General features: G+C 25.0%; 4 protein-coding genes across 10 annotated transcripts; 1 reads left to right on the top strand and 3 right to left on the bottom strand.

Moving 5' to 3' along the window:
* Positions 1–81: 81 nt before the first annotated feature.
* LOC122634718 (NADH dehydrogenase [ubiquinone] 1 alpha subcomplex subunit 7-like) lies at positions 82–1,499 on the bottom strand. The gene is made up of 3 exons (XM_043823932.1): positions 1,340–1,499; positions 761–939; positions 82–262 (listed from the first exon to the last, which is right to left on the bottom strand). Exons 1-3 carry the CDS (start codon positions 1,397–1,399, stop codon positions 199–201), a joined length of 303 nt encoding a protein of 100 aa, XP_043679867.1. The 5' UTR covers positions 1,400–1,499; the 3' UTR covers positions 82–198.
* Positions 1,500–1,999: 500 nt separating this feature from the next.
* On the top strand, positions 2,000–6,625 carry LOC122634715 (protein angel). Of its 6 annotated transcripts, XM_043823923.1 has the most exons (7): positions 3,133–3,505; positions 3,741–4,125; positions 4,592–4,770; positions 4,849–5,222; positions 5,308–5,554; positions 5,768–6,171; positions 6,338–6,625. In XM_043823923.1, exons 1-6 carry the CDS (start codon positions 3,419–3,421, stop codon positions 6,158–6,160), a joined length of 1,665 nt encoding a protein of 554 aa, XP_043679858.1. In that variant the 5' UTR covers positions 3,133–3,418; the 3' UTR covers positions 6,161–6,171; positions 6,338–6,625. The 6 variants fall into 6 exon arrangements, with proteins under 6 accessions (XP_043679860.1, XP_043679862.1, XP_043679863.1 ...); XM_043823925.1 differs by lacking the exons at positions 3,133–3,505; positions 6,338–6,625 and adding an exon at positions 2,000–2,176 and having other exon boundaries at positions 5,768–6,182; XM_043823927.1 differs by lacking the exons at positions 3,133–3,505; positions 6,338–6,625 and adding an exon at positions 2,362–2,590 and having other exon boundaries at positions 5,768–6,182.
* A 1,132-nt stretch (positions 6,626–7,757) lies between these two features.
* On the bottom strand, positions 7,758–10,714 carry LOC122634716 (cleft lip and palate transmembrane protein 1-like protein). Of its 2 annotated transcripts, none has more exons than XM_043823930.1 (8): positions 10,078–10,714; positions 9,809–9,923; positions 9,519–9,739; positions 9,045–9,330; positions 8,763–8,951; positions 8,384–8,592; positions 7,993–8,244; positions 7,758–7,891 (listed from the first exon to the last, which is right to left on the bottom strand). In XM_043823930.1, exons 1-8 carry the CDS (start codon positions 10,089–10,091, stop codon positions 7,801–7,803), a joined length of 1,377 nt encoding a protein of 458 aa, XP_043679865.1. In that variant the 5' UTR covers positions 10,092–10,714; the 3' UTR covers positions 7,758–7,800. The 2 variants fall into 2 exon arrangements, with proteins under 2 accessions (XP_043679865.1, XP_043679864.1); XM_043823929.1 differs by having other exon boundaries at positions 10,108–10,714.
* A 755-nt stretch (positions 10,715–11,469) lies between these two features.
* On the bottom strand, positions 11,470–13,010 carry LOC122634717 (60S ribosomal protein L23a). Its single transcript, XM_043823931.1, has 4 exons — positions 12,920–13,010; positions 12,204–12,508; positions 11,882–12,009; positions 11,470–11,799 (listed from the first exon to the last, which is right to left on the bottom strand). Exons 1-4 carry the CDS (start codon positions 12,951–12,953, stop codon positions 11,538–11,540), a joined length of 729 nt encoding a protein of 242 aa, XP_043679866.1. The 5' UTR covers positions 12,954–13,010; the 3' UTR covers positions 11,470–11,537.
* Positions 13,011–13,510: the final 500 nt, after the last annotated feature.

Below are 13,510 nucleotides of genomic sequence, written 5' to 3'. Positions count from 1 at the left end.
AATATCATTGTTTTATTATTTTTACATTAACCTAATATTAAATTCAACCTCCATAGAAATATATGAATTACAGATCAACTATTTTATAATAATCAAACCATTTTATTTTATATTTGTAATAATATTCATACAACTACAATATAATTTATTTATAATCAAATAACTAATTACTATCTCATATTTTAATTAATATGTAATTTAAGACCATGGAAATAATTTCCCTGGAGTGGTATGGCTTGGTCCAATAGCTTTCTTTTCACTCCTGAAATTTATGCATTAACAATTATATTTGTGTTAAAATATTAATTAATGCGTTTGTATTTCTTACAAAAGAAATTTATTTAAAATAGAGATAAATAACCTCAATGTAGATACAATATAATAAAATTTTGTATAATTATATGATTATTAAATAGATTTCATATATATGTAGATAATTAAATACTTGAAATCAAAAATATTTATTTCTCTTGTCATAATTTTGTCTTCATTGTTATATAATGATATTAATCTTCTCCAAAGTATTCAGTTCATATTATACTTTTATATTTTATTTATTATTTTGACAACTATATAAAATATGATATTAATAAAATAGATTGAAATAAATCAACATACTGTAAATATAAGTTTAGATATACATAGGACATTATGTTTATAAATGTAATACAAGACATTTATAAACCCATTAAAGAGTGTTGTATATCAATACGTTAAACATACATAATGAAGAAAAATAACTATGATGAAATAACATTACCCCGCTGTAATTTGTTTATCCACAAAAATTTCAACTGGCGGTTCAACTTCTCGTCTAGCATCATGGGTATAGTAATATATTTTCGAGATTTTATGATATGGTCCACCTGGTATTTCAGGCGGAGGTTGTGTTCGTGCAGAAGTTAAATCTGCATATCGTAATTGAGGAATAACTTTTCTCTGTTCATAAAATACTAATAATCATTTATGATAGAATACATTACATATAAATATAAACATATATTCAGAACTATATACAAGTTGTTCGTTATAATGATAGCCATGATTTTTTATAACAAAATAATAAAAATCAATAATCAATTGATGATGAATAAAAAAAATGTAATAGGATGTATATTATATTGTTATTACGAATAATTCAAAAGCAATGAATTATGTTATGTAAAAGTTTAAGCTTTTACATTTTCGACTACAATGTAAAATGAATGATTAATCATTATATACAAATAGGTTAATTTAATAATAAATTCAAAAAAATTATAATTTGTTAAATAATTAATGATCGATGTGAAACTATACATAATAAAACTTTATATGTATTTATATATCAATTACTTACACCTCGAAGAAATGAGCGTAATTTTTCAATAAAAGGCGTTACAGCACGATGTTCTGCCATTTCCTTGTTTTTTTTTTTTACATATATGTACGATCCACCAAGAAATTTATTACGTCACAGAAACGAACTAGACACTGTTTTGAAGAAGACTATCGATCCCCATCAATTTTACAAACTTTTATTTGCGTTCGATTACTTGTAGTGACATCTATATATCAATAACGTACTTCATAATAAAGTCAATAGACGGCGCACCGATCTCCGAAATATAGAAACATTTCATCGTCTTATTTATTATTACTATTAGTCAAGAAAATTAGTTTGTAGGACACATTCTTTCTCCTGATTCTAACGCTCATCGGATAAAATCGTACGAACTAAGAGAATAAAGGCGATTGTATATTGAAAAAGAAATAGTTTTAATTAAAAAATTTTATTTTTAATTCTTTAATTTTATTTCTAAATTGCAAAGTAATATAACACTCTTCGAACTTCTAGAGACATTGTCCATATTCATTGTATTTACTATTTAATTCAATCTAGTTCCATTGTAAGATTTGATATTATAAAAAAAGTTTAATATTATAAGAAAAGATGATTAGTTAATAATTTTTACTAGACCAGTTAAAATGATACATTGATATATAATGAATGATAATAGAACTAGATACAATCAAGCTCTAAAATCGATACATGTAAGATCACTACATAGTTATTTTAAAAAAATCTTAGAATCAGTTATGTATTAATGGTTTTTGATGGTCAAGGATCTAAAACTACGCGGGGCCATCATGTGTCACGTCGCTGGAAAAAATACAAAAAATTACACCGTGTAACGTAAGCAAATATTATTAGGTTATTGTTATAACATCTTATACAATATATTACAAAATAAAAATATTTAAAATATTCGTTTTTAAAATTCGGGAGACATAAAAAATGAATTGAATTTTGTTTTCATTTTCAAACGATTCTAATGTTCATAAAGAATTTCTATATAGTTTTATATAAATAGTCATTATTTCATTATATTCATTATTATGTATTAATTTCAATCGTAGAAATGCGATTGGTTGATTTTGAACTAGTTTTAACATATATATTTGTGTGTGTATGAATGCATATTGTTATATGTCCTTCGCACTTTTTTGTTACGAATTTAGTCGTAAAAGTTAGTAGTAGTGCGCACATGTGTGTATATATATGTACACACACACAATTTAATATTAACATGAGTAATGCAGGAAATTAGTTAGTTTATATAAACTTTATTATAAAATATATTTTTTAGATATTGTATTATATTTATGTAAAATTTTATTGTTAAATTTTGTAATATTGTAAATTTTAATTCGTGAAAGCGCAAACGTGTAAATATTAATTTTTATCATTTCGATTATATTTAATTAAAAAAAAAGTATTAATGTATGAATTCCGGAGTTAGGTTAATTGTTTTCAAGTGATGTTTCAAAAGTGAAACAGACGTGTATTTTGCAACAAAATAAAAAAAAAAAATAAAACGAACAGTATGGTGTGGAATACTACAAATCGCAATGAAATCACTATTACATTTACTTTAAAATAAATTGAATTCCTACATATTATTATATAATCGTAATATAATATAACGAAGTAATATAGAAAGATTACATTTCAAAATAATTTATATAATTAATAATTTACGTGATACGTAGTACGCATATATTTATGTATGTATGTATGTATGTTTTTTTTTTTATTTTATCGTGTTACGAAAACATTGTTTTGTTGTATTCTTTTTATGGTGAATACGTTTATACGATCTCTATTACTATTTTTTTCCCCTATGTATCTTACTATAGATGGATAGGTCTTCGAATTTGTATCTGAAATAGTTTTATCCGAAATTATGAGACGCGTTGGAAAAATGAGGACTTCGAAGTCACGTGTAACGTATTAAGATCATCGAATGATTATCTATTGACTATTTTGACGATACATTTACGGATTTAAGTCGTAAATAAAAATGACTGATTTGTGGTTAGGTGTTATTAAAGCATAAATTATATTGTGTTAAAATAACGAAACTTATTCGAATAAATGAACGCAACAAGATTACTAACTACTGTTTCTATAACAAGTGTTACTCGTAATATCCATATCATACTGTCTCGTCAGGAGCAAAAGGTAAACTCGAATCTTTTGACTGATACGAGTACGTCTTTTGGATTTTTGTATTATGTAAGAATTTGACATTAGAAGAAGGTTAAGGTTAGGAATTTGTATATGCTAATATCTTTTTATCCCGTCTGAACTTAGTAAAGGAAAAGGTTGATGCAGATATGGTTTACATTACAATTCTTTATTGTTGGTAATTCTTTTCTTTACGTTTATGTTAGTGTAACTGGTAATGGCTTTTTAGATCTTTCACATGCTCGAGTTGCCCCTGCAACATTCACTTTTCGGATATCATTGCAAAAGTGCATCAGTTCCAGAAATATTATTTTCAACATACTCAAATGTAATTGAATACATGTTTAATCCAATGACACATCAAGAATTTAACAAAAATATCATGGAACCTCTTTTGGATACTTGTTATGCTACAAATAGTAATTCAGCATCCTGTGATATACCATATAATATTTCTAATACAAAGGTGGTAAGTCACAGAGCTAGCACTGACACAATGGCAAATGAAATGGCTATTAATTCATGTATGGAACATACACCAACTTTACAACAAAGAACTATTATCGATAAGCAAAATTATAACGCTATAAGGAAATGGAAGAGATTGGGAAAAGGTAAGAAATTATATTTCGTTCAACATTGTAAACCTTAACTAATCTAATTTGCATATAATGTATTTGTTTGTAAAATTTTAAATACTTCTATTCATATGTGTGATGATATCTAACATTTATAATGCTACAAAATCATCTTTGTTTTTAAAACATAATAAAAGTTCTTAAAAAGAATTGAATAATATAATTGGAAAAATATTTTGAAAACAATAATTCTTTTTGCTATTAATTTTTTCTCCAAAATAAGAAGATTTCAAGTATAAATACTAACTAAAAAATTTTTATTATAATTCGTAACTATCAAAGGTATAACTATCAATTTATATTTTAATATTTATTTTTAACATAGATATAAATTATAATATTTAAAATTTTTGCAAACTTGAAATTAGTAAAGGTTTACTAAAGTTTTTTATTTTATTATCGATGTTATTTTATAATTATTTTAATTCTGACATGAGTTTAGGGAAACTACAGATGGATGGAGATGATGCATTTGTATTTAGACTATTGTCTTTCAATATTCTTGCACAAAATCTTTTAGAAGCTCATCCATATCTGTATCTGCAACATAATAGGGAAGCATTACCTTGGGATATACGAAAACCTCTTTTATTACAAGAAATACTTGAAGCACAAGCTGATGTAAGGAAAGCACAAAATATAAACAACTTTCATGTTTGTATTTTTATATATAGGTATTTTTACTATAATGTTGCATAGGTTATATGTCTTCAAGAGATGCAGGAAAAATATTTAAATGAATTTTTAAAACCTTTTAAAGAACTTGGATATAAATATCTGTACAAGAAACGAACTAATGATAAAGAGGATGGTTTACTATTGTTGTATCATTCTGATCAATTCAATTTGGTAGATTACATGAAAGTAGAATTTTATCAACCAGGCATAGAACTCCTTAACAGAGACAATGTTGGGATAGTTGCAAAATTATCATTTTGTGATAGCCCAAATACACAGATTGTTGTAGCTACTACCCATTTGCTTTTTAATCCAAGACGAAATGATATAAGATTAGCACAGACTCAACTACTACTTACAGAAATAGAAAAAATTGCATTTATTGAAAACACAGCGTAAGAAATATTTAATAATTATTACAAATGTAATATAATCTATAGTTTCTTCATATATTATAAATATTTGCTTGTTATGATACAGATCGGGCCCAAAATATCTACCTATTATTTTTTCGGGTGATTTTAATTTGGAGCCTTATACAGGCGTTTATAAATTTATAACTGAGGGATCTTTTGAATATTATGGTAAAGGCAAAAATCTGGAACCTACTGAATTTCGTGCTTTATCTTATTTATTAATACCTCCACTATTACGTATTACGGATAACTGTCAATATTTTCATCTCTTAATTAAAAGATTAAAAGAAAATATTACTGAAGATGCAGAGGTACATTATTAAAATAATTATAATATCTAAAGAAATAATGGACAAATATGTTTATAAGTATTTTAGAATTGTTTGGAATGAATATTATAAATGACTTACAATATTGCTTTAATGTGCATACATGTATAATTCGTGGATCATAACTGTTGTTGCTATTATTATAAACTATATTTAAAATTTAACTAGAGAATTCTGATATATATATTTTTATAGAAAAAGGACACTAATTATGCTGATAAACAAGATACATCATATGGCGTAACTGTATTTAAGCAAACTGAATTTGATACAAACAAAATTGAACCTCAACTTATTGAAATAACGCAAAATGATTATGTCAAATTTTCATCTGGCAGATTAACACATCCTTTTAATTTACATAGTGTTTATAAACATACAAACAAACATGGAAAAAAAGAAGTAACAACTAATCAAGGGGAATGGATTACAGTTGATTATATATTCTATAGTGATCTTGAACCAATAGATACATACACCTTGCCAACTATTGAAAAGTGTAAAAATTTTCCTACTATACCTAACTTTGCTGTTGGAAGTGATCATTTATGCTTAGGGGCTAGTTTTAAAATATTAAAGAAGAAGTAATAAAAGTACAGGTGAACAAACACTTTTTTGTTTAAAGTTATTATAAATAAAAGAGAATCTATATTTTAAATAAATCGTGTATGTGTACACGTAATTTTTAACAAAGTTTTTATTGATATGACAAAAACATTTAATTTATATATCTTTAAAAATGTCAATGATTCAATTTTTTCATAGATTCTACAATTAACTCTTTTTATGAAAGTGACTATATTTACCATCAATTCATTATAATGGCTGTGAATATGTAGTGATCTTATTATCATAAAAACATCAAAGATTTGTTAAAGGTATAAATTATAATTTTACTTTTATATAAGTAGTAATAGATAATAATACATCACAGAATACATATTTAAACAAAATTCTATAGTGTTTCTCACAATATAGTTTATAATTTTGGTTTTTTTTTAAGGATGACTATGTAGATAATTTATGTAATATAATAAAACTTATTTGATTACACATTTTCTTTATTTATAACAAAAATATCATGAATTATATATACTATATTTATAAAGTTATCTGAATTTCTATTTTTCATTTAATGAATTAGTTCTTAATGATATAGAAACTTTTAGATACATAAACAAAAATTGAAAATACAAAACAAATATTGAAATTGAAACATTGAATAAATTGAAAATATAATGTCGATGAGTTTATTTTGATTATGAATATTAATTAATTAAATGAATGTACATTATTGTTTAAATATTAGTTTATTGCACTTCGTGTACGTTATACATTATTTATATAATTATAAAATTATTCCAAAATTATATATTATTCCTAAGACCCATTAGCATGAACGACAACACGTATTTGCTTATTTTTATCATAAAATTATCAGTCGGAAACTTATTAAATTTCTAAGTTAATGATTTTGATAAAAAAAGTCTTATTTTAAATATAAGGGTTTAAGCAAAGACACGACTTTTCCGAATTTTTTAAAAACCTTTATTTTATAAATTATTGTCGAGAAAACATCATTTTTAACGTAACAAAAAAAAGGGCTTTTTCAAAAGTTCAAAAAAGTCATGTTCTCGCTTGAATCTTTTTATCTTTAAAATGTGACCTTGTTCATCTAAATCGTTGAAGAATTACGTCTGTACTCATTGTTGGAAAACCATTATAAAACTAGAGAATGATGAATAGTTAAAAGACTCATAATATCTATTATTATGTAATAAAATAAGAACGAAAGATATAATCTTCAAAAATGTTCTTTTACTGAAAGTGAAAAATAATAACAAAACATGATAATGTATTAAAGAACAAAACATTTCTTATTTATAAAAAAAATTCCAAATTTTTTAATTTTTTTTTGTTTATTAACTTTTGCTTTTAACTTTTTTGTAATCGTTTCCACATTTTCTTTTTTTTTTATTACATAGAATGATTCAATATCTGTAATGATTGTAGAGGTAACTAAAAACAAAAAAGACTGAAATTTGAAGGATGTTTTTAGAAAAGAATAACTTGTTTAAATTTTCGATTTCTAGACTTTCCCTCATAAATTAAAAAACATTTATTCACTGAATGTGAAAAATTAAAATCTTATTATATTCATATTTTCGAAATTTTTTCCTTCGTGTATTTTTAAATAATATTGATAGAGAAAATATAATAATTGTTTTTTACTGTATTTTTTTCATTGTATTTTTGAAATGTATAGGTTCCTCTGTTATAGAATCAGTATCTATACGCGATTTATCAACAGCATACAACCTGAAAAATATTTTTATAAATTAATATAATCATTAAAACAATATCAAAGTCATTCTTTTAGACATTGCAGGGTAAAATAGATAATAAAAAAGTTATCTTACCATCTCTGATAGAGATAAATAAGAAAAACAGCATCATCTCTGAAGCATGCTATTCTATGAGCTGTTGGCATTGTAATAATAAAAGCAAATATATCATCAATGAAAGTATTAAATGCTTTATACATGAAAGCTCTCCATGGCAAATGAGCTACAGATTTTAATTTATAATTAATGAAAAGTTGTGGAAGCATAAATAAAAATCCAAATGCATAGACACCATTCACTAGAGAATTTATGGTCCAGGAGTACCAACTATAACATGAAGTACATTTGTTAATACATAAAACAAACATTTATTCTCATAAAAATTATTAATATATATAATACTAATATAATTTAGATAACTCTCAATAAAATCTTGCACATTAGCTTCAATAATCCATTTTCTTACCTTTTGTGATGTTGATAAATTAATGAATAAAGTGCAGCACCAATAACAAGTGGATATAATAAATAGCTTAGATACCGCATACTTTCACTATCAAATTCTCTTGTTTTCTTCTCAACAACATTGATATTTTCTTCATTAAACCGGATTCTTGGAAAAATTCCACCATAACTAATTACTTCTATTCTTAATATTTTTTTCAATTTCCATAACTATTAAGAAATATTATTAGTACAACTAAGATGTCTTTTTCCTTATTTTAAAACAGTGGTGTACGATATATTTATCAAAAGATCAACAATTGATAAATATTCACAATCGACTTAAATCATTACATGAAATATTTTATGGGCACCAATGTTTTATACTAATTATTATGTACCTCTATAATAGTGCCTATTCCAGTTGGGATAAGTATAAGTAAAGATGAATTTTCTTCCAATAAATACAAAAAAATTACTATCTGACTAAAAGCTCTCCATACAACTGACCATTTGCTCAGTCCAGCAAGATTATTCTTCCTTCTCCAAAAATTTACATCATTTTTGAAAGCAAGGAAGTCAATCAGTATCTATAAATAAATATCAATTTGTTTTATGTAACTCATAGTTATATATATATGTGTGTATGTGTGTGTTTTTGTAATATTTTTTTATACTCTTACATGAATGGCTGCAATGAAGAAAGTACCTCCTAATAAGTATATGTTAGTGTCTGCAAAAATTCCTTTTATTTCATCTATATCTTTGTCTGAAAATCCAAGGTTTTTCAAACTCTGCATAGAATCTTCAACATGTAACATTAATCTTAATTTTCCAAGAGTTATTGGAGTATATATAATAGAAACATTAACAGTTTTATTCTGTGGTGATATTTGTAAGAGATCATGATGTCGAGTTTGTAAAAAATCATAATTAATAATTGGTAAAAATATATTACCATTTAATATCCTGTATAATAAGATAATAGATATAGAATACAAATAAAATCATATAAACACATTTTATATAATAAAATTTACCAACAGAAGAATATTAACTACTACTAATCTCTCATTTGTTTACATAGAATAGAATAATTAAAACATTGAAATATCTTTATGTAATAAAACCTATATGTATATATAAATAAATTGTACCTTAAATCATTTATAAGTTCCACAGGTACATTATCTTTAGGAAATCCAATATCTTCTGTCATTATTGTAAATGTTACTTTGCTTTTAATGTGCGTTATTGGATGAACATATTTTTCTTTTTTTCTGACAGTTTCATCTTGCTCTCCCAATAAATTAAAAACTTTTGCTTCAGGTACTGAATATTGTGTTAATTCTATAATAGTATTTGTCATAAATATATCCTATAAAAAAAAAGTATATTTGTACACAGTATAATACATTTAATAACAAAATTTAATGCACCTTTATACCTTTTGCAATTCTTTAAAAGATTTGAATTGTTTCTGGGAACTAGGCACCAATATCACATGTAGAAATAATGTCCCATTTTTTTGTGTTTTACGGGGAAGATCTATGGAAAGAGAACTAACAAAAATAAGGATTATTTATTAATCTGAATATTAATTCAATAAAGTTATATTACTAATATAATTTTTAAACTTAAGTATAGACGCACATTTCTAATGAAATTTTTAAAATTTGATTAAAATTATAAAAAAATCTAATTACAAATAAATACCATATAATAAACATGTATGATGGAGCTCACATGTTTTGTGTTTGAGTATAATCAAAGTTTTGCTGCATATATAAAGAATTAACTTCTCTCTCTATTGATGGATGCTTCATTATGGAACTATAAATATATAACTGCAATTGTGGGTTTTTGTATAGATAGGACTTCAGACATGGCTTCCCTTTTTCACATGAAGGAACAACAAACAATAAAGATAATGTATATATCGAATAAATGATGTATGTCAAAAACACTTTAGAAAATATAAAACTTATCGACGGACACTGCATTTTTATATGTACATACATACATTAAATTATAAGCAACATTGATTTTTTCTAGGCCTTTATCATACACAATTATACCCGTTCAAATGATATTTCTTAAACAATTCGTTGTAGCGTAATATATATCATATTTGTTTCATGTGCAAAAACGTAAGATTATCACAAATGATGATGACACGTGTCACTCAAAGCAGTGTCTTTTATACTCTAATATATTTTTCTAGAAACTGAAACAAATTCTCGCTCATATCGGAAAACAACGGTTTGAATTATGTCTCCATTGCTTATTGGTGCACTGATATTATTATCGATATTTAAATTGGACTAAAAAGAGAAACAGTCTGGAAGTGCTTTAGCTCGTGACGGAAGTAAAATTATGGCTGCCATTTTTATACGATAATTCCATGCGTGCCAAATTCAAAAAATATACATTTCATATAGATTGAAGATTTAAGGATAAACAAACGTATATATTTATTTTTCTCATAGCATATATCACTTCATAGACCATTACTAAACTATATAAACTATGCATTTAAATCTTTCTAGATTGAAATAATGGACAAATAACTTAATTAATGTTGCAAGATGTAGAACAGAATTTAAAACTAATCTGCAAAATATCTAAGAAGACAGAAATTATGGGCAATCGTATTTTTAATGTCATCGAGAGTTTCGATTTTTTTCTTAAGTGGTAGATTTAAAAAAGAAATGCTACTATCGATCTTAGTAAGTTAAAATTTCACATCTTCATCTTTCTTCCATGAAAATATGTATTTGCATAAACATACATTCTGTTTATTACATACGTGATATAAATTTTTTATAAAATTTACGATAAAGTTTTGTGTACATATGCAAATTGAAGATATAATTATGTATGATAAAAAAAAACCTTTTTATAGTATTGTAATTATAATTTTAAAAAATCTTATACAATCTGCTCAGAATATACAAAGAAGAAATTAATTCTGTATCAATGCAAATATACATATTTTTCTGGTAATACTTTAAGGATTCCTTTCCTTTGTATAAAAAATATAGAAAAACATATTTCGTATAAATTACTGGAAGTAGGAAGTAGAGAACAAAAGTTGAAACACAATCATGAACTGTATTGATTTTATTACCAATACAGACAGTTTTTGATATATTTTAATAATTCGATAAACGGATTTATATAATGCCAATCTTGTTCGCAACATCAAGAGCGTCATAATCACGTGTTAGACGCACATACGCCTTCTTTTTTCCATCTGGCCTTATAAGTGTATTCACTTTGGCCACATCAACGTCGTAAAGCTTTTTAATAGAAGCTTTAATGTGATATTTATTAGCACGTGTGTGGACAATAAAAACTAATGTATTATTATCCTCAATCTTTTTCATGGCTGCTTCTGTAGTTAAAGGAAATTTGATGATATTGAAAGCATCCATCCTAAAAAAAAAGAAAATAAATATATCACTATGTTATTACATATTATTATACATACAGATATGAAAGATTCAAAAGTACTCACCGACTTCTATTAGGCACTGATTTTCGTGCATATTTAGGATTTCTTGGAGGTCTGAATGTCTTTGGCCGATGAAAATGTACAGAAGTCCTAATCTTTCTTACTCTAGATCCATGTACACCTTTTAAGATCTATGCAAAAAAATAATTATGCTTTTAATCTATTTATGAAACAACAATTTACCTGTTATATACATCTTTAAATATTCAGTTTATATTTATTATTTTTATCACAATAATTCAATGAGATTCCCTTCTATTTAATTCATCATTCCAATATCATATAATACAATTAGAAAAATAAAAAATTTAACGTAGATAAGTACCTTTTTCTGGGCTTTAAGAGCTTTTTGAAGAGGTGTTGCTGGCTTGCCTCCTTTAGGTGTTTTCTTCGTTGCTTGCACATTTTTCTTAGGTTTAGAAATTAAAGGCTTTGCTGCTACTTTCGGTGCAGGCTTAGCTGCAGGTTTCGCAGCAGGTTTTGTAGAACTTGCAGGTTTAGCACTTGCTGGTTTTTTTGCAGTAGTAGTAGATGGCTTAGATGCTGGCTTTGTCACTTTTGAAGCAGAAGCAGCAGATGCTGGCTTCTTCTCAGCTTTCTTTTCTGTTTTTTTCTCAGTAGTCTTACTCGCTAAAAGAAAATAAACAAAATAAATACAACAATAAGAAATGATAAATATTTTTGTTAAGCACAAATATTTTATTTACTGCTGTTTTATTTACAGATTAGATTAATAACTTTTCTAATGCATCATGTAAAATATGTTTTTGTGCCTTTAAATACTGATATATTATCATCAATGAGGAAAAAACATTTAATGAAATAAAAAAGATTTAACATATATAATCATATTAAAAAACATGTGTTCGACAAACCACATGGTTATGTTGCCTCCAATAATATATGTTTATAGTGTACTAAAACTTCATTCGTTTGATAATATAATCATTTTTCTTTATTTATACTAATTTAAATTTTATTTTCCATTATTGAATATATTTTATAGAAAAATTACAGTACATAATTAATTTTTAAACTTACCTGTTTTCTCCGTGGGTTTCGGTTTGGGAGCCATTTTGATAAAAAGAACAGCACTTTTAACCGGAAACAAACGCTTCGGAAATATTACGACTACGTTAGTCGCTTAGTTTCAGTATAAATTTAAAATTTTAAACATTTTTTTCTTATATCGTTTTTAAAACATATAATAGAAAATAAAACATAAAATGAAAGAATTTTTTATTAATAGTGCATCCAATATAAGAAATCATATTATTATATTCTCTAAACAACTTATTACATTTAATATTAAATTCTCTCTATATTAATAAAAAAAAATAATTAATAGAAAAATAAATTTGATTAATTCACCAGAATTACTAAATTTTTCAGAATAATTAAAATAAGATAATTATTGTTGATTGAAAAATAATGAACAATATAAATAAGTAAATGACATCGTAAAATAAAAAGTATTTTAGCACCTAATAATTTTTATTATGACAAAAAATTTTACAAAAATTAAAAATAAGATTGTTCTATATTGAAACATTTCAAACAAAAGTGGGATTGACTATTGCAGTGTGCAACATATATACGATTGTAGCGACGCCCTTAAACTATCGTTGTACT

The sequence above is a fragment of the Vespula pensylvanica genome, chromosome 15 (genome assembly GCF_014466175.1).
Source record: "Vespula pensylvanica isolate Volc-1 chromosome 15, ASM1446617v1, whole genome shotgun sequence".
NCBI lineage: Eukaryota > Metazoa > Arthropoda > Insecta > Hymenoptera > Vespidae > Vespula > Vespula pensylvanica.
Note: the sequence above shows the minus strand (reverse complement) of the source record. Positions and strands in the feature narration are given on the sequence as shown.

What these genes read in the sequence shown, in the direction of transcription:
- LOC122634718 (XM_043823932.1), bottom strand. Translation starts at nt 1,399, where the DNA reads ATGGCAGAACATCGTGCTGTAACGCCTTTTATTGAAAAATTACGCTCA. An exon ending in TACGCTCATTTCTTCGAGGT is followed by an intron (nt 940 to 1,339) that starts GTAAGTAATTGA and finishes TTTTATGAACAG; the next exon opens with AGAAAAGTTATTCCTCAATT. An exon ending in GATAAACAAATTACAGCGGG is followed by an intron (nt 263 to 760) that starts GTAATGTTATTT and finishes CATAAATTTCAG; the next exon opens with GAGTGAAAAGAAAGCTATTG.
- LOC122634715 (XM_043823923.1), top strand. Translation starts at nt 3,419, where the DNA reads ATGAACGCAACAAGATTACTAACTACTGTTTCTATAACAAGTGTTACT. An exon ending in TGTCTCGTCAGGAGCAAAAG is followed by an intron (nt 3,506 to 3,740) that starts GTAAACTCGAAT and finishes ATGGCTTTTTAG; the next exon opens with ATCTTTCACATGCTCGAGTT. An exon ending in ATATTACTGAAGATGCAGAG is followed by an intron (nt 5,555 to 5,767) that starts GTACATTATTAA and finishes ATATTTTTATAG; the next exon opens with AAAAAGGACACTAATTATGC.
- LOC122634716 (XM_043823929.1), bottom strand. Translation starts at nt 10,382, where the DNA reads ATGTATGTACATATAAAAATGCAGTGTCCGTCGATAAGTTTTATATTT. An exon ending in CTTTTAAAGAATTGCAAAAG is followed by an intron (nt 9,740 to 9,808) that starts GTATAAAGGTGC and finishes TTTTTTTTATAG; the next exon opens with GATATATTTATGACAAATAC. An exon ending in ATTTATCAACATCACAAAAG is followed by an intron (nt 8,245 to 8,383) that starts GTAAGAAAATGG and finishes TTCATGTTATAG; the next exon opens with TTGGTACTCCTGGACCATAA.
- LOC122634717 (XM_043823931.1), bottom strand. Translation starts at nt 12,953, where the DNA reads ATGGCTCCCAAACCGAAACCCACGGAGAAAACAG. An exon ending in CTCTTAAAGCCCAGAAAAAG is followed by an intron (nt 12,010 to 12,203) that starts GTACTTATCTAC and finishes TTTTTTGCATAG; the next exon opens with ATCTTAAAAGGTGTACATGG. An exon ending in TCAGTGCCTAATAGAAGTCG is followed by an intron (nt 11,800 to 11,881) that starts GTGAGTACTTTT and finishes CTTTTTTTTTAG; the next exon opens with GATGGATGCTTTCAATATCA.